General features: G+C 39.5%; 1 protein-coding gene across 2 annotated transcripts in view; it reads right to left on the bottom strand.

Moving 5' to 3' along the window:
* Nucleotides 1-20,118, bottom strand: part of zfr (zinc finger RNA binding protein) — a 97,775-nt gene that overhangs the window by 28,794 nt on the left and 48,863 nt on the right. Inside the window, exons 15-17 of one of the 2 annotated variants that reach the window (XM_007577440.2) lie at nucleotides 6,367-6,508; nucleotides 4,404-4,501; nucleotides 3,511-3,606 (exon numbers count right to left, since the gene is read on the bottom strand). In XM_007577440.2, coding sequence (XP_007577502.1) covers nucleotides 3,511-3,606; nucleotides 4,404-4,501; nucleotides 6,367-6,508 — 336 coding nt within the window. Of the gene's footprint in view, nucleotides 1-3,510; nucleotides 3,607-4,403; nucleotides 4,502-6,366; nucleotides 6,509-20,118 lie in introns of those variants that run through there. The other variant, XM_007577442.2, reaches the window with a different exon arrangement.

The following is a 20,118-nucleotide window of genomic DNA, read 5'->3' on the forward strand; positions in this document are numbered from 1 at the left end:
TTCGTTCTCGGTGTGTTCGGCCACAGAGCAGGGCAGCGTGACTACCAGTTAAATTGATAATGTCTCTTGTCTCCTATCTATTTTCATAAGTAAGTTAATACTTCTGCAAAGATGTATTCACAAGGTACAGATGATGACGAAGAGTCCAGAGACTCACGTGGAAATAATAGGAGATCCGTTGCAGAAGTACCAACAACAATACTTAGATTTTGTTTTCAAAAGCTAGTGCGGTGAGGTAGTAAGCTCTGGAGCTTCGCCCAAAGAATAAAACCTCTCAACTCTGGATCTTTCTGGATCCATAAATGTGCCTGTATGATTCTACGTGATGGTGGTTTGTGTTGGCTGCGTTTAACTATTGTACTGAAAAATAATGAGCGCTAGCGTGCTAAAAGCTACCACCGATCTATAAATCATAGGGATGGGCGCTGCGTCTGGGTTTGCCTTGGATCTCTGTGTTCCTCTAGTTCCTATAAATCTGTGAACTCGTCTGTACAAACATACAGCGCTCTGGGACATGTTGATTGTCGGAAAAGTACCGTATTTTCCGGACTATAAGGCGCACCTAAAAGCCTTAAATTTTCTCAAAAATCAGCAGTGCGTCTTATGTGTGCACTGAATTCCAAAATCTGTCCCTGACACAGAGACGCAAAGTGTACAGTACATACACTAGCAGCGATAAACCAATTAGAAGACATTATGTAATACATAAAGTACGTACGCCAGCAGCAATAAACCAATCAGAGAATTGTTGTCCGAGTACTGCAGCATACGCCTCCGGTAAAAACCAGATAGGTTTTTCCACTGTCGAGAAAACTGGCATGGACTTGTGAGATCTCTCTAGGTACACGCAGAAAGCAGGGTAAAAGCCTGGGGAATAACAGTAATCTTGTATTGATTTAAGAATGATTAAAGAAATGAAATACAAAATACATAACTGTGTAATAGTTTAAATGGTTGATGTATTGTAATCACAATGTCTGTAATGTATGACTGAAATATATAATCTGTATTCAGGATCTGTGGTAACAGTAATAACTTAGTCGTTATATACGATTTCAGATAATGGTAAAACAAATTGATTGTGTTTTGNGTCTCCATCAGACCTATTTAGTTACACTTTAAACTAGAAGAAAATGCTACAGTGATTTTAATATGACCAAAAGCAAATAAGACTGGAGAATATTTTCAGTAGTTATATTATTATCAGAGGTGGGACCAAGTCACTGTTTTGCAAGTCTCAAGTAAGTCTCAAGTCTTTGTCCTCAAGTCCGAGTCAAGTCTCAAGTCAAGTCAGGCAAAAGTCGAGTCCAGTCACAAGTCGTCAGCTTGGAATTTCAAGTCCTTTCGAGTCATTTTTTAAAAATAATGTTCCAATTATGCCAAATGTAAATAATAGACACTGTTCTTTTAAAAGTCAAACACGCAACAGACTCATTGCAAATAAAACAGTGGTTTTGAATTTGGATGTGATGGTAAAATAAATATCCGTCAGTCCAAGTGGGGTAAAATCTACAGCTAATTTCACATCTCAGTATTGATAAAAAATATGTCTGAATCAAGCTTGCCAGAATCACTAACCAAGACACAAAATAATGTGCTACATTGCCATCCAGAAACACTCAGAACTAGCCCACATTATTACATTCAGGATCCTTACAATTGTACTTTTTTTTTTACTTTTACAGCAATTTCTGAAGGATAGCAATGTTACTGGATTTTTTTTTTTTTTTCATTGAATAATTGGGGAAAAAAAGATTAGGGTCTGCGAACCCGACCCTAAACTTAAAGTATGGTTTGAGTTTTTTCCCTACATTATGGAGCAAAGGAAATTAGAAGACATTATGGAGATGATGGGTTTTGGATGGGCGATGTGCCCCTATTGCATAAGCAATACTGCAGAACGACTGCTATCATTAACGATACAGGGAAGAAGCTTTTAAGTTTTCTTACTATGCTAGCGAAGTCGTTAGCTAGCAGCTAGCTAATATCACAACAACAGCAGCCTAATTTCTGTATGACAAAAATACTGAATCGATAAGAACAGTTTTTCCTCACCTGGCTGTCTCCTTCACTCAGTAGTTCTTCAGAGAAAGGCAGACGCAGAGGCCTGTCAGTGTCTGTTGTATTTCATTACCTCTCTGCTTAAACCGCTGAAGCAGAAACGATACTACAACATTTTCCGTCATCTGACAAGTAGCAAGCCTTTTTTTATTTACCAAAAACAGTTCTGTAATCTGGAACGTTCGTTATGTTGAGCTCCGCAGTTAGCCGCCTTATCTCACTGTGCGAGAGTCATTTTGTGTCGTGTGTCACGGGCAAAAGGGTCAAAGGTAAAAAGGAGACCGGAGGACTTATGTTGTACAAAAAAACCCCAACAAAAAACCAAATAATTTTAGTACATGTTATTCTGTTAAGAGGGCTTAGGAAATAATACAAAAATAAATAAATAAATAAAAATTTGGACCAAAAGGGAACTTGGGGGCAAGGAGCAAAAGGGGCAGGTGCTCAAGCACCCTAAACCCCCCTCTGCACGTGCCTGTTATTGTGGATACGTTTGAATCACCGGATTTATACAGCATGACTAAACATAGCATACAAGTGAAAGATAAGCGGTATCAACACAACCCAGAGTTGCTAACACAATGTTAGCAAGTCCGTTGTCTCATAGTAAAAGAAAAGTACTGCTCATCTTTCTTTGTGCAACTTCAAATGCCGAACAGTTGGAAGTTGCATCTCCATCTGAGATCCTCTTCTTGCAGGTTTTGCATGTTTCACTCTGTTTTTAGTTGAATATTTCATGATTGATGTACCCAAAAGAAATTACTCACAAGAGCATATCTGCTCCGAGCGTTTTTTCGTCTCTCGATTTTTTCCCCAGTTATTTTTAAATCCTGTTAATTTGATCGGTTGTGCTGCATCTATGCACACATACATACGGAGTGCGGAAAAACAAAGGGACGGTCTGCGCCTGTTAATACGGAATGAGTGAAATTAATTAATGGGGCCACTTTATAATGCGTTTTAAATTTTTGACTTGAGTAAAATATCAAGTCTTTTCAAGTAAAGAGCTTCAAGCCAAGTCAAGTCCCAAGTCAATGGTGTGAAAGTCAAAGTCAAGTCCGAGTCTGAGCATTTATTCAAGTCAAGTCTCAAGTCTCGATTTTAATGACTCGAGTCCGACTCGAGTCCAAGTCATGTGACTCGAATCCAACTCGAGCCCAAGTCATGTGACTCGAGTCCCCACCTCTGATTATTATCATGATAAATGTTAAATGGGAAAAATGCAAGATACAGGACAAAAACAAAGGCAACATAAAGAGTGTCCATAAAGTGAAATCTGAATATTTAAGCCATTTTAAGCTGTATTTATCAGCAAAATCTACTGTGGCCTTCACATGCTGAGCTATGATAATGAAGAAAAGCAAAGATAAACTACAAACTAGACAAAGAAAAAAAAAAACTAAATGAGCTAAGTGTATGAATCAGCAATCAGCATTATTGTGAACTTACCCATCCAGGGAAAGGTGACCATGTGGGGACTCGCTGACAGAGGTCTCTCAGGATTCGGATGATGATCACGCAGGACTGAAGACCATTGGCTCTAGCCTTTTGAGGCAATACAGTTAGGTTTATAGCGTGACCAAGATTGACAAGAAAATGGACCAAACAAGTGAATCAGTTACATTATAGAGGTCCAATCACTACTGTGCATAATGGAAGCTTTAATACAGTCTGATGTGTTTAAGCCAAACATTTGCATTTAGCTGCCATTCCCAGTAGTCTTGTACCTTACAGTTAGTAAAGGAGTTATGAGTTTACAAGATGCACAAGAGTTAGGACTTCTCTTGCCATCTTCTAAACCCTGACCCCATACTGATTGTAGTTTCTCACAAACAAGGACTGAGAAGTACAACAGTCCACCTGAGAGAAGAGTATAGGGACTGAAAGAGGCAAAGAAATCAGAGTTCCTAAGCCCATGTTTTTTGCTCAGGTAGCAAAATCACAGGAAAGTACTCAGATGTTCCCTTTTCTCTCAATCCCTATTCTATAAAAAGTTAAGGATGAAAATACAAACGTTGGACATAAAGGCATTTGTGCAAGTTATTTTGCAGCCTTATGGAATTTCATTTAGTAGTCGAAAAATGCTGAAAATAATACAAGGATGCCAATTCAATGAGTTTATTAAAGTTTTATATGAAGGATTCAGATGGGCTGAGATTTATAATATATACAATGGACATAAATCAGATTATCAGAGTGGCATCCTTGAATATACATTTTTTTTCTTGGTTCAAATATGAACTGTCCTGTTTATTTAAAAAAAAGAAAAAAAGGTTTTAAAACTCAATTTAAAAAATACATCTCATAAGGCTACAATGAGAAAGTAAAATGATGTTCCGAACCTGGAACCACTTAGCGTGGCGCAGAGCAGCCAGAGCGTCAAGGCATTTTTGCCTGTCCAAGACGTCCGCTGGGTCTTTCACCATACCCGAGGTTACATCTAAAAATGGATTTCAAGTGTCAAAACGATGATGGGGAATGGGTGTTTGACCAGGTCAGCGAGGCTGGCATAGAACAAACACATTGCCACACATACCAATGTTTCTTTCTAACAAAGCTTTATACTTATTCTGCACTTAGTAATTAAAAAAATAAATACAGTCCGACAAAAAAATGACCCTGCTGAGGAACGAAGCTAAAGGTAGCTGGCTGTGTACTTCAACTAATTTTCAAATAGGTATGAAGTTACTGATTCAACAGACTCACTTAAGTGTTCAGTTAAAAACTTGAGTTTTGAATAAGAACCATTTAGGCCAAAACCATTTTATCAGGTAAAAATGTGAAACTTGAATAAAACTTTTTTCTGTGGATAATATTTATTCACAGTAAAGTTTGAATGTCTACCAATCAGTCATATGAACTAAAAATTTTAACAAGAAATTGCTAAGAAGAAAAAACCTGATAAAAAGTGGCATGGGAATAGCAGGTGTGGCAAAGTTTTTGGGATGTGAGAAAACCTTGGTCAAAAATCCTTCCGAGACTGGTGGGCCATATGGGATTCACTAGTGGGACACAATCCTCTGAGGGTGGGTGTGGTGTGTGTATGAAGGATAATTCAATATTATGCAAAACTGTGTATAACTACAATTTTTAAAAAAGGAGGAAGCAATGGTTGCCAAAGAAGAATAAATGACGATTAGCCAAAAACAAAGGGGTTAGATATCACTGCATGCATACCTAACATCAGTAGGCTGGAATAAGACCCCAGCGGTCATTAAAGCTTGTGCTCCGATGCAACCATAGATTCCTCTACAGAAACCTTCTTTCCTGAACTTTATACAATACTCCCCTAAGAATAATGAAAAACAATACATTTTCCACTCATTGGCTTGATATTTTCTCTATTTGAATTGATTTATCAGTGTTAAAATCATTTATCCTCATCTTTTGTTGCCAGTCAAATCTAAAATGGCAAAGAGTTGTCTTAGAGAGGAATCAATCTCAAATTTGAGTGTTTGTAAAGAAAAAAGAAAAAAAAGAAAAAAAAGGTCAACTCAGGGGAGCACTTCAGAACAGGGGACGTAAGCATGGTGAACCATTCACCAGCACACAAGAAGATTTGTTTCCTGTGGGAAAATTACATCAATTTCCTCTGCTCTTACACAATTCCGGTTTCACTGCAGCATTTAAACAAATTCAGCTTGTCTACTTCTTTGTCAAGAAATGATTATCTTAAACTGATCTCAAACTAAATATAGGGAAAAGATGTAATCATGTCTTCCATTGAGTATAGCCAACAATACACATGGAAACAATTCCCTGAAACACAGGAAACAAAATAGAATCTCAACTTGGAATAACTAGACTTAACACAAGGCAAACACTGATCATGCTTTGTTCCAAGGATAAAAGAAAGCATTTGAGAGGTAGGAATCACAGAGCAGAAGATGGAAGAGCAACACTGCTGGCACTTTCCTTTATTTAATTTGATAAACAAGCTAATGTGACCCATAAAACCACAATGGGAGTACAGGTAAACTAACCAGGTTATGGATCTCGCAGAGGCTCTTGGCTCCAGACCAGTAATAGAGGTCATGCATGTCATTGAAAAAAATGATCTGTTTAAAGAACAAGGAGGGAAAACAAGTTGTCCTGCAAACCCCAGACAAGAGAGAGCTCTCACAATCCAAATGAAAAAAAAATTCTATAGAAAGATGGAAATTGATCCAATGTGTGAATCTTTGAGGTGTGCCAGCAGAACAATGCTCTTTGGGAATATCAACCAACATACTGAAACTGTTTGCATAGAGAGAGCAGAAAGACAAAAAAAAAGTGCAATGGGAAGGCTGTGATGCGTTTCCCAACCTCCTTCCCGGCCCGGCTCCTCTCTGATGACCGGTGAAGTTAAAGTGATTGTCACTTGCATCTTCGGCTCAATGCAAGAAGTTAGGATGATAGCCGCTTCCTCCATCGATCCCTTGACCTCATATTTGTCTGGTGTTACTAGCTGCAGGGACAAAGAGAAAGGTGTGGACATAAATGGACACTAAATGGACAAAAAATGTAATTTTACCTTCCGGCCAACTGGTTTTGCTCCAGATTATAGCACATCATATTTAGTTTCACTGTGGTTGTCGTAACTAGTGGTTATGACTATATGTGATGTTGGGGTTCAATTCTCAGCTTGATCGGTGGGACAGGTTAATCTAACTTTGAGTCTGTGAACACACAACAGCGAAGCAGCCAGTCTGTGATCATAGGAGCCAGGGTTTATATCTACAAGTGCACAGAGTGCAGTGTTTTGCCCAATCATTGATCTTTCAACAATCTGACCTGTTGATTCTGATTTTGGCAGGGAATCGCTGGGAACTCTGAACAACAACAGTAATCCATAAAAAGTGCTAAATGGTAAACGGGGCCAAGTTCAAGCAATGTCTGCAAAGACCCTGAAGTTCAAATGGTGTAAACAGTATTAATTAAAACCATTAATATCCCTAATCGTTCTCAGGGTTCTAGAGATTCTGTGCCAAAAACACATTATTGATGACCACTGAGGTGGTGAAATAATATTGTGGTACTACTACCTTGTGGCAATGGTTTTATGACATGCTTTGCCAATTACCAATTTTAGTTTGACGACATCCTTATGAAATCTCGGCACTCCTGCTGTCGCCATATTTTTTCCTATCTTGAAGTATAAGATAAGCCTGACGCATGTCAGGCAGAAAAGGTTCTGTTGAGTGCTGTGGGGGAGGAGTGGATGGACTGATGGGGGCAGATGGACAGACAGCGTATTACAAGAAGGGGGAGGAGGTCTGACTGTACGCTAATCCCACCTGCCATGGAGACTCCAAATGGCACACTTGGAGAACGCCTGTACATCCTCAAAAATAAGCATGTCAAAAATGACATTTCTTTTTTGTGCTATTTTGATAAGTCTTGAAATCCATGAGCAGAATACTTTATTCCGATTTATTGTATTTTCCAGTCCATACATTCAACACTCAATATGCATTTACAAGAAATAAAAATGAAAAATCTGGGTGAATCAAATTTTTCAATTTCTTTTATGTTACAAACGTAATAGCTACAAACTACATACAGTTAAAGTATTTTTGACTGCAAAAATTGATAATTTAGCTTGTCATCTTCATAAAGAGACCAAGCTTTTGCATGTACTCCAAATTGTTCAAGAACAGCAGCTGATTTAATTTGGGTATGCCTTTTCAGGCATTTTTGGTGATTTAGGGCAGTGTTTTTCAACCACTGTGCCGCGGCACACTAGTGTACTGTGAGTGATCGTCAGGTGTGCCGTGGAAATTATCCAATTTCACCTACCGTATATTCCGGATTATAAACTGCTACTTTTTTCCTACACTTTGAATATGTGGCTTTTCTGTGGATTTTTCTTCAACCACCAGGGGGCTCTTTAGCAGGAAGTGAATCATTGGAAGTCAAAATTGGAAATCAAAGAAGAAAGTGCTAATTTTCATTTAGACCAAGCACATGCTAGCAGCAGGCACGACGGAGAAATGTTTTCAAACTCATATGATGCAGCTTCTAAGTTGAGGAGTATTGATCTGGAAGTACAGGAGGGAAATAAAGCCGCTGCACATAAACTCGGCGTGAACAAAACCGGATTTGGAGATGGAGAACTGCGTCCTTAATATATCCAGCAGTTATTAGGATGCAGCCCTCTGCTGGGTCCTTATGGGAAACTAAGAACAGCAGAGATACCAGCGGCATAGACATCATATACGTTAATGTCTATGACCAGCGGCCTGTAGCCCAGTGTGGCTGATATATATACAAGTTTCAGGTTGGAAAGGGGGTTAAAAAAATTTGAAGGTACAGTTTATAGTATGGTGTGCTCATAGTCCGGAAAATACAGTAATTGGTCTTAAAAGATTTTTTTAAAACAAATTGATTATCTGCAAATATGCATGAATGTTACTACATTCATGCATCACACACGACAGTGTTGTGGCTGTTCTGGTGTATTTTTGAAGTGGACATGTTAAGTGCAATTTGAAAAAAGAATTGTAAAATATGATAAAAATAAATTTGTGTGTTTGATTCCCATTCAAGACACTTTGATAAGAATGACTATATATGCAATATAGGCGGCTACAGAGTATCTTTGTTTACATTTTTGGTTTGTGGTGTGCCTCGGGATTTTTTCAATTAAAACAATGTACCTTGGCTCAAAAAAGGTTGAAAAACACTGATTTAGGGGGTAAGGGTTAAGGGGTTAAAAACTGCAAATCAAGAGGCTCTAACCCTGACTAGAATATTGTGGCAGTCATTCAAACCCTGTTTGTTTTGTTTTTTTACTGTAGGTTTTTCTTTAAGTAGCAGTCTACCAATTGTAACCCATTCTGTCAATCACAAGCATGCAGAAAAGTATGTATTCAGTTATTATTCAATTAAATAAAATTTAGCCGTTTCCCAAATCTACATAGGAAATACTTGAAATAATGGGCTAACATTATACATTATAAAAACTTATATAATAAATAATGGGTTACCACCTTATAATACATTTTCACATTTCTGTTATCAGTGAAGTATGACTATCCACAAAATGAAAACCTTTGCTCCCTTAATCAGAATTTGTGTATAAATTATTCTCAACTGACAAAACATAATGAACAACTTTTGAGTTGATTTTTTCCATTGTTACTTTGTTCTGAATTCACAAGCAAGAAAAGTTAAAAGAATTACATCATATTTAATTTTTACCAACCTGCATCTAGCCAGAGTTGGTGCTTTATAGTTAGAGTTGGAGTTATAGTATAGAGTTGGAAGATGTATTTATAATACTTAATATATAACAGGGATTTCCCCAGTGTATTACAAGTCTGGTGGCCCACTAAGCTCTACTTTGTTTGTTTGTATCCCTTTTCTGATGTGTATTGCCTTTAATTTTAGGTATAGTTAACTTCTGGTTTGTGGGTTGATGCTTTTAGTTCGAAGGGACAGCTTCCGATTTAAATGTTAATGAAAGGAGTTGATTAAAGCGGCCCTTCATAGACACACAAGGTATGTGCATGACGCATGTTTTAAAAACTAAAATTGTGCATTTGTTTTATCAAACTAAAGTTGTTTAAACATTTTACTGGTATTTTAAGTTGTATGCATTTTTAAATTGCAAACTGTTGTAGAAGTTTGCAATTCCACAAAACAGGCTAAGCCACATTTTGTGGCTTAGCCTGTTTTTTTCTGTTTGCATTCCTAGCTCTAATGGTGAAAGTAATGTTTTATTGCCATTAAACTCGAATGTTCATTATTAGAGTCTCATCCTTCATTTAGGATGAGACTCATCGGATAAACAACACTTGCAGTGAATAAGATGCAGAAAGCTTATTTGAATGATAATTTATACTTGGTTTTGATGGAGATATTTTAACAAATATAAATTGAGTATTAAAGCTGCAAGCAGCCTCGAACAGTCTTCAAAGCTCAGCGCTGCTCCGGCCTCGTGGCGACTGCAGGGGGTCCAGCATCGCCACCTGCTCGCCACCGTCGATGCTCTCGCAATGTTCCTTGCACCTGTTCACTAGGAAATGCACATCATTGTGTTCAGCAGTGCTTCCTGATGACGCAACCAAAAATCTGGTGTAGATTGGCTGACTTAAGGAGAAATCGTTGATAAAATAACCTAGGGGGTGCAATGGAGTCAAATTACAATTTAATGTTATTGGGCTTTTTAGAAGTTCACAAAAGTCAATCATAAAAAGTTTGGCGCAAATCAGATGATGCATGTATGATTTAGAGACAACTGTATGCATACGGCAAGGGAATAAAATTTGCCCTTCACCCACAATGTTCAGGCCCCACCCAGTGTTGACAGAAATCATCATCATATCATGGCACAGGTTTAAACCTATATGAATTAAATAATAGTAAAAGTAAGACATCCAGGACTTCCGGTTAAGGCGGCCATGTGAGAGGATGCGTTTTCACCGCTCTGCTGTTCCTGTCAAAGAAATTACTTAAAACCCCTTCCTTTCAAAACAAACTAAACGGCCAGTGAGCATGAATGATCGGAATAATGCCCAAAGCAGCAAAAGCATCCCAAGAAGTAAGTGAAAAAGGAAAACAGCATAAACTAACGGATTACCATCTTCGAGGTGAAATGCAGAAAGCTAATGCTAACTCATGCTCAGCTCCAATGGTTGCCGGAGACAGAGAAGAGAATTCAAAGTCTCAAAGCAGCAAGGTGGATGAAATACTGTCTGTTAATTCGATCCAAAAGGATTTCTCCTCTAGATTTGATGAAGTTCTGGGTTCCATCGACAGTGTACGCAAAGAGATAAATGACTGTACCCAGCGAATCACAGAAACCGAAGCAGGCATTTCAGATGCAGAGAGTGAGATAGAAACGCTACGAGCTAAGGTGGATACGCTAGAGTCCAAGAAGAAAGACTCGGAAGATAAAGTTATGGATCTGGAGGCCAGGTCGAGACAAAACAACCAGAGGCTGGTCAACCTGCCGGAGGGAGCTGAAGGACAGAATCCATGTGAGTTCCTGGAGAAGTGGCTGCTGGAGACCCTCGGTGTTGGAGCGGTGGCCGTGCAAAGAGTGAATCGAATTGGACCCTGGAGGGACAGCACCACAGCGCCTCACACTTTAATAATGAGATTTCTCAGCTACAAGGATAAACAGCTTATTGCTAGAATCAAGGGCTAACACTGACATTCGCTACCAGAACCAGCAAGTCCGATTCTACCCAGATACCGTGGCGGGTCTGCTCCAGCTTCGGAAGCAGTTTGACCTGATACGCACGGAGCTGCGCAAACTGGGATTGCGCCACGGGGTGGCTCACCCAGCCAAGCTGTTGGTGACTTATCAGGACCGAACTCATGCTTTCAAAATAGCGGTGGCTGCATGTGAGTTTCTAAAGAAGATCCAGAAGAAAACTGATGGGGAGGTAACAAAGGGCTGAACGCCCATACGGTTTCTTAAATGAACAATTTGTGACTTCGTATAACCTTGTTGTTGCCTTTATTGGTCAGCTGTATTGATAGTGGATCAGCAGTGGACTATTATGAATACATTTAGTTCTACTTAGGCATGGCAAGAGAAAGCGTGCACATACCGGTTGATGTGCATATTAAGTTCAAACCCGTGTGCAAACATGTGGAAGGTTAAATTATTGTTATATATAGTGAAAAGGATCGGTAGTAAAAACTTGTTTTGGTTATTGAGTGGTTAGACTGCTCCTCACTGCGTATGGGTCGGTCACACGCGATAACGTGAGGTGTACGGAGGGGGGAGGGAGACCCTCAGAGGTCGGACGTGGTGTGGGAGTTCAGGTTTAGGGGATATGTTGTGAGTTTTGTTCTGTTGTTTAAGCTTCTCAGATGTCCATGTTCTTATGGGGTAAACTTTGTGTGTTTTTTCTCCATTTCTGGTAATTTGGTTAGTCTTGCATGTTGCAAGCTTTAAATCTTAAAATAGTAACATGGAACTGCAGGGGCCTACAACATTTAAAGAAGGTCAAACAAGTCATTAATAAACTGCATGATTTGGATTCCAGAACAGTATTTCTACAGGAGATACATCTTATGGAAGAGGACGAGGAGCAGGTCAGGAGGAGGTGGCGGGGTAATGTATTCACTTCAGCATTTTCTTCTCGAGCAAGAGGAATTATGACTCTTGTCCATGAATCTGTCCCATTTCTTATAAACAATGTTATCAAGGATAAGAAGGGTAGATATTTGATAGTTCAGGGCTCTTTGGTATCAGAAAAAAATAACCTGGTTAACGTCTATGGTCCTAACACAAATGATTCAGGGTTTTTTCAGGACTTGTTCCTCTCACTTTCATTGCTGCAGGGGCGCTTTGTGATCGCAGGGGATTTTAATTGTACCCTTATTCCAGAAATGGATAGATCCACTGGGTCAGATCCGACACATAGTAACTGTAGAACAACTCTACAGATGTTTATGAAAGTTCTTAGACTGGTAGATATCTTTAGGGAACTTCTTCAACAAACCAGAGCCTATTCCCGAATAGATTATTTTTTAATTTCATCAGAGCTAATATCCAAAATTCAAAACTGTATGTATGATAGCATAGTGATCTCAGATCACGCTCCATATACAGCTTGAAGCAACAACCTCCATCACATCAACTGAATCACAGGATAATAGATCCAAAGGATATTAATAATGCTTTTAAAAGATTATTATCAGAAATTATACGATACTCAAGGAAACTTAGACCAAGAGGAATTAGATAAGTTTTTGAGTGGGCTACATATCCCTGTCATTGCAGATGATTGTAGAATAGACTTAAATATAGAAACAAAGAGGAGTTAGCACAGGCCATTAATGGAATGAAATCTGGTAAGCAAGCAGGACCTGGTGGTATCCCCATCGATCTTTATCAAAAATTTAAGGATAAATTGCTCTCTCCCCTTCTAGATATGTTTATGGAGTTATTTAAAAAAGGCACCCTGCCTCCCTCTTTAAATCAGGCCCTAATTATTCTGCTGCCAAAACTGAGTAAGCCTCCGAATAAGTGTGAAAATCTGAGACCCATCAGTATACTCAACTCTGATCTCAAAATTATCTGTAAACTATTGGCAATACGGTTGCAAATAATTCTACCAGGCATAATAAATAAGGACCAAAATGGGTTTATACTTGGGAGGGAAGGATATCACAATATTAGAAGGGTCCTGAATATTATTTGGTTTAAAAAGAACGCTAATGATACAGCTTTTCTTTCACTGGACGAAGAGAAGGCTTTTGATAGGGTTGAATGGCCTTATCTTTTTAACATATTGGAAAGGTTGAATTGTGGAAGTAACTTTATTAAATGGGTTAAAATATTATAAAATAATCCAACTGCAGAAAAAGCATCAAACAAAATATTTTCAAGGGCGATTCAAATCAGGAAAGGTTGTTGCCAGGGATGCCCTCTGTTGAGAAAAGTCGAGCTCATCCCACTTCCCCATGCTGGAGATTTTAGTTTAATAATAACAATGAATAAAGTTACCTTTAAAATTGAGTACACAGGTGACATCAAGCCCCAACAGCAGAGTCAAACTGTAATCAAATTAATCTGGTTGTGTGTGTTGTTATTGTGTCCTGCAAACTTTGCCTTAATTCTACTTTTTCTATTTAATCATAAAAAATCATAGTCGGGCAGAAAGAGAGTCATGGAACAGGAAGAGCAGGTTTTCTGAAGAAAGAGGAAGAAAGCTTCCAGCCTGCATGTGGATAAAAATAGTTCAGATTATTCATTTCAAAGCATTAAAGGTTTAAAGAATAAAATCTAAACATTTTGAGTAATTGGATAAAACCCAGAGTAAAATACTTAAATGAATAACAATAACTTATGATTAAACCAATAATTAATATTGGTTTAACCAATGGTTGATGTTGGTTTGAGTATAAGAATATTTACACTTACTCTTACACTTGTGGAAGTATTTACAGGTGAAACAAATAAATGTAACTTGGTATCAAATAATTAGAATAATGGATTATTCTTGGTTTCTTTTCAGAAATGTCTAATAACTCACGTTATGATTATAATAAGAGTAACTAATAAGTAATGGTTATTATAGTGTTATAAATGAATGCTAAATCAGAGAAACTAAAAGGTTATAAATGTGATTTTGACATTGAACTTGAAATGGTGTAAAATGTGTAACTGTAATTAAAGGTCACAGATGTTGTGTTGGAGGTAGATGGTAGGTGAAAGGTCAGGGGGAAAGAGGAACTGATAGGAGGGCAAAGGTGACCAAGGCATTAGGTCATTAGAACAGACATCATGTCTCCAAAACGGTGATGGATACGAGATCATCGGTCCAAGCAGTCAGCCAATGAGAGAGGCACAGCAACAAAGCTAGCCAATGCAAATGCACCAAAAGGTGGATAAACCCTTTTTAAGGTGGTTGCAAAAGAGGAATCTTTGGTTGGATCCTTCAGGCAGCTTCGAGCCAAGATTGAGATGGACAAAGAACTCTGCAGCTGAAGAAGAGCCGGGGCCACAGAGCCGAAGATTGTTCTGCACATGGGGACCAACCCGTTAGCCCCGCAACATGTGGCTTCAAATTGCACTTCTCTCACCAGCTGGGTTCAGAACCCCAAAGACAAAGACAAAGACCAAGGCAAAAATGAAGATAAAGATGAAGATAAAGACAAAGGCAAAGAACAAAGGCAAAGATGAAGAACTGGTGTATTCCTTCCATGAGACCAGCTCGTCTACATCTCGAGGGATCAGAAAGATCGTGAGACGAGGAGAAAGGAGCTAGAGAGCTGCAAGACAAGAAGCTGAGGACCGCTACACACATGAGGAAGTCACCCTGAGGCCCGAGACCAGCCCTCTAAGTCAGTACTCTTCCTGTACTGGGAGCCGCCTTCTGCTGCTGCAGCACCTTTTCCATCATCAGGCCAGTTCTGGGGTTCAAGATGCCAAACTCCGTTCGTCTCTCTCAAAGTTTCCCTTTTTTAGTTCACAGTGTCAGCATTAGGGAAAATAGGCTAGATTATTGATTTTACTTATTTGATTATTTCTGCTACTGATTTAAGCTGTACTGACCCTTGCAAAATTGCCTTACTAATAAAATAATTAGCATTAAGAAAATCTAAAAGATGTTGTGGACATTCAATTAATGAGTCACCTTAAAGTTCTTTGGTGGTTGTAAAATAGCTATGAAGTTTGATTCTGGGAGGAAAAAGTAGAAAATGTTTTATAGGTTGCTTTTAGCCAAAACAACACCCTTGGGACTCGCCCGAGTCACTAAAACCTACCTGGTTCAGTAACAAGTGCAAGTTGTAATAAAGAGAAAGAGCAACCGTTAACAGGTGTGCTCTGTGAAACTAGCTGATTGCGGGCTGCTCGATCTGGCTAGTTCACAGGGTGAAAAAGGGTGGGACATCTGGAGGCAAAAGTCGTTAGAAACCAGGCTAGTCTTTCTCGCGCCCAGCTCTCGGACCCGTTAGAGAGCTGGGATAGCACATCTCCCTACTCTCAGAAGAGGAAGTAGAGAGAAAGAGAAGAGGGGAGGGGGATGTTGCGCAACAACACCTCTCTCCCCCTTACTTTTCACACTGGCAACTGAGCCATTGGCATCAGCTATTCGCCTCCATCCACAAATCTCCGGGATCACGGTGGGCCCCACAGAGCACAAAATTTCTCTATTTGCTGATGATGTTATTTTATTTCCAACAGATCTGAAAAAGTCAATTCCAGGAATTTGGGAGAGTCTCAGGTTACAGAGTAAATACAAAATCTTCTATTCTGGTATTAAATGTCAGTGAAAGGACTAATCCCATCAGTGAGGTTAAGCAATTTAAAATAGTGGAACAGTTTGAATATTTAGGTGTTCAAATTTTCCCAGAACTACAACAGGTGGTCAAATCCAATTACAAATACCTAAAGAAAACAATAGCTGCCTCAAATGACAACTGGACATCCCTGACTATATCCATATTGGGAAGAGTTAATGTCCTGAAAATGAGTATACTACCAAAGCTATTATACCTCTTTCAAAGCATTCCCCTGCCGCCTCCTCCTGAATTATTAATTTGGCTGAAAAAAAACAAAAAAAAAAACATTTCAGGCTTTATGTGGAACAATGGAAGGTCTAGGCTACGCCTCTCATTGCTTTATTTACCATTTGATAGAGGGGGGTTAAAGTGCCCCAACTTTAAATTTTACTATTGGGCCACACAACTAAGAACTATCATGTTCTATTTTACAGATAAGATAATCCTCAATAAGTAGAAATGGAGTCCCATAATTTAAGTTTAGCTCTTCCATTATTCATATACTCCGACGCTTCAAAGAAGTTACAGAACAGAAACGTACTACAAATACCATTCTGAAAAACATGATTAAAATCTGGCAGGATGTTAGAGAAGACCTCGGAGCCAAACAGCATGTCCCAATTTAGTCCAATATGGGGTAATCAGTTATTTGGTCCAGGTACGGTAGATGGAGCATTTAGGCTCTGGGCATCGAAAGGCTTAAAAAGTATTGGCTACCTTTACTCATCAAATTATGATATATTTTTGTCATTTGGAGAGGTACAAACCAAATTTAAGCTAGATAAAAAGCATTATTTCAAATTCCTTCAGCTGAAAAGCTTTGCTAAAGCAACTAACAAGTAATCTTAACAAGCCTCCCCTTACATTGCTTGAAAAATTAATAACTGAATAAATCAAGAAAGGGCATCATTTCAGACTTTTATAATGTGTTGATCTCTAACTCATTAGAGAACTCAAACAGCCGTGTCTAAATATGAGAGTCCTAGTAAGTGTCCATCTTTTGCACATTCAATTTCCTGCAGAATGTCACCCTGTTCTCTTAACTTTATGTTGTCTCTGTTGTTGAGTTTGGGAAAATGTTCGATCTTTTATAACAGTGCATTTGCCACTACTTCAGGCGAACGGCAAGATTCCTCCAGTCTTTGCCATACAAGGTCCAGTACTGCAGTTGGACTAAAGTGGTTGGCTGAGTAGATTCTTTTTGCTTATTGTTCAGACTCGGCTCCAAGTCACTTGACCATTAAATCTAGCTCTTCTTGGGCTGTAATGTGCAAATCTTTTTGAAATGCTGTTTTCCACGACCAGTAGTTCTCTGGGTGGTCATCAAACTGCAAAAGTCCTGAATTTAACATTTCTCTCTGTGTAAGGTACTTGGTACACCCTGTCTCTCTGTTGATGTTTGAGTGTCGAATGGATATAGTTTGGGGAGGGGGGAGGAGGGAGTTCAGTCTCTCTCTGTGTTGTGCTATATGCGCCACTTTGGGCTTAGGTGTTTCTGCACTGTGTGAGCTGCTATTGACTATTTCTTCTCTCATGGCTTTTTTGCACTGTTCAAGTGCAGCCTTGTGAAAGGCGAATGGATCTGCTGGCAATGAGAAACCTTCAAAACTGATGTCTATCTGAATCAAAGAGTAAAAGTAAGACATACAGAAGAAAACAGGTGACTTCCTGCTGGAAGTGGGCGAGAATAAGGTGATGTCATCAAATGACCATGTGAATGTGATGAGAGCTGGTTTGGGACGATATAAATGAAGTTTGATGCAGCCGGAAGCTTTAGTGGGAAAGTTATTCAACTTTGATGTTTCATGGCAAATGGTCAGATTTGAGGCTTGACCACGCCGACATGTTTTGATGTACGAAAAATCCTTTGATAACTTTTGACCTTCAATGCCTCAAGACTGTGCTGAGTGGTTGTTGAAGTCTGCATTTCAAAAGCTTTAGGACGAATTCAATCAGATACGGCATCAACAAAACAGGCAAGGTGGCAGCTTTGACTCAAAATGACTGTCTTCCTGCTGGGTTTGGACCATGGCTCCAAGAGATGTTCAAGATACGCATGTGTACCAAGTTTCATAATTCTGGGTTAAAGTATAGCCTGGGGCTGATCATTAAAACTATTGTAGGGGGCACTGTAGAGAAATTAGGCCACGCCCACCAAAGATTGTTGTGGATTCCTGCTGGGGGTTGGACAAGGATCCATCCCAGTGAGTTTGGTGCAGGTTGGCTTCAAATTGTGGAATTTATAGCCAAACGTATGGCAACAGCATCACAGGTCACTTCGCCACAACCACCTGCTCCACCAAAACCGGTCAGGGTTGGAATCCACGTCACACCAACATGTCTTCTGTCAGTTTCATACTGATTAGGTAAAAGCAGCCAGATAGAGACAGTTCACGGTAAAATATGACGCTGCCTGTTCTCGGGGGGCATGGCTTGAGTGATGTCATCATTTGACCATTGGGTATTATAGGGGACCCGATGGAGATCAATCACTGGAAGCTTGGTGCCTCTGTGTTTTTGTGTAGGAGATATAACAGTTTCGTGTTTCATGGTCAGTAGGTGAAATTTGAGGCATTTTTTTGGCCATGCCTTATGAACAAACTGACCAAGTCTGAACCCAATTGATCGAAATCTCTAGGAGGAGTTCGATCAAATGCGAAGGCTGTAAACTGCCAAAACGGCTTGAAAATCTTAACTTCAGCCCAAAATAGCAGACTTCCTGTTTGATGTGCACTATGACATTAATATGTTTTTTTTTTTTGTTTTTTTTTGTGCGTCTTGGGGAGTTCTACAAGTGTACCAAATCTGATGCTTCTACGATGAAGTAAGGTCAATGTGTGCTGTGGAGGTAGTCTCCACCTACAGGTACCTGGAGTGTGCACATATCCAGTGACCTCACCTGGAGTGCCAACACCTCCCATGTGGTCAGGAAGGCCCACCAGTATGTCTACTTCCTCAGAAACTTGTGGAGAGCTGGACTTGGGAGCTCAATTTTGAGGAGCTTCCATCACTGTCGTAGAGAGTGTTCTCTGCACCTGCATCACTTTTTGGCATAGGACTGTGTCTTTCCGCCACCTCGCACCTCCAAACATCACGATGCAGGAGGGAACTCCACATGAAAACAGACTTCACCCATCCTGCACACAGACTGTTCCAGCCGCTCCTCTCAGGCGGGAGGCTGAGGAACATCCAGACCAAGACCACCAGGCTGAGAAACAATTTCTTTCCTTTATTGGTCAGACTCCTGAACTCAAGCTGAACCTAATTCAGTTTCATCTCAAATTATTTACACACACACTTTTTTAAACACATATCACAAGAATTACTTTTTTCAAATTTATCTTATGTATTAGATTTCTTAATCTGGGACCTGAGTCCAAATTTTGTGCCACAAACAAGCAAAGGTGATATGGCAATAAAAAAATCCTTTAATCCTTATTCAGTAAACTACCTGGCACCCATCTTTGTTTTATCTGAACAAATATCATCAGCCTACATGCTGACATGTCTCTGGCAACTATTTGGAGCTGTTTTGTGTGGCTTATACTAGCCTGTATTGCAGTGTTGTAGTAATCGAGACCGGTCTTGGTCTCGAGACCAGTTTTAATGAGACCGCATTTGGTCTCGGTCTTGTCTCAAACTCGGGGGCTCAGGACTTGGGATTTTATTTCAAGACCAGTCAAGACCGCAACAGTGGAAATATCACTAAACTTACAGCATACTGTCCAGTTTATTTAACATCTTTGTTTTCACTGGGTGCAAAACGCATCGATTAAAATCCAAACAATAACATGACTTACCAATTAGGTTACACCTTCCACCTCTCTCCACACTTTTCACTCGCACGCAGCGCTCCAAGACATGAACAGTGGTTTTCTCTGAGCGGCAGAAGATGTCTAATCATCAGTAATAGAATTGCGTTGCATAAATCATAAGAAATCCGATGGCGACAGCTAACTCAGCAGCACTTCGCTTTCACAGACGGTGGGGACTACGTCTAACTTTTTTTGTCACTTAGAAAAGTGACAAAACCTGTATAAGTTGACGTGATGTTAGCAAAGCTAGCTGTACAGAGACACGAAGATTTATGATGAAAAAAGTTGTCACTCACTGTGCTGGATTATTGTGCGGAGGTGTTGACTGACTTGTCCCATATATGGGACAACACTGTGCCCAAAAGTCTGCAAGATAGTGATTTGACATTCACGAACAATACGATTATTCTGAACTGCTAAGAAGATCGGACTGGAGCCTCACTGAGAGTTGTTCTTTGTTCTTGTAATGCTCTGGTACACTGCAGTAGCTATTATTATTTTATTTAATTAT

Source organism: Poecilia formosa, unplaced genomic scaffold (assembly GCF_000485575.1).
Source record: "Poecilia formosa unplaced genomic scaffold, Poecilia_formosa-5.1.2 Scaffold441, whole genome shotgun sequence".
Taxonomy (NCBI): domain Eukaryota; kingdom Metazoa; phylum Chordata; class Actinopteri; order Cyprinodontiformes; family Poeciliidae; genus Poecilia; species Poecilia formosa.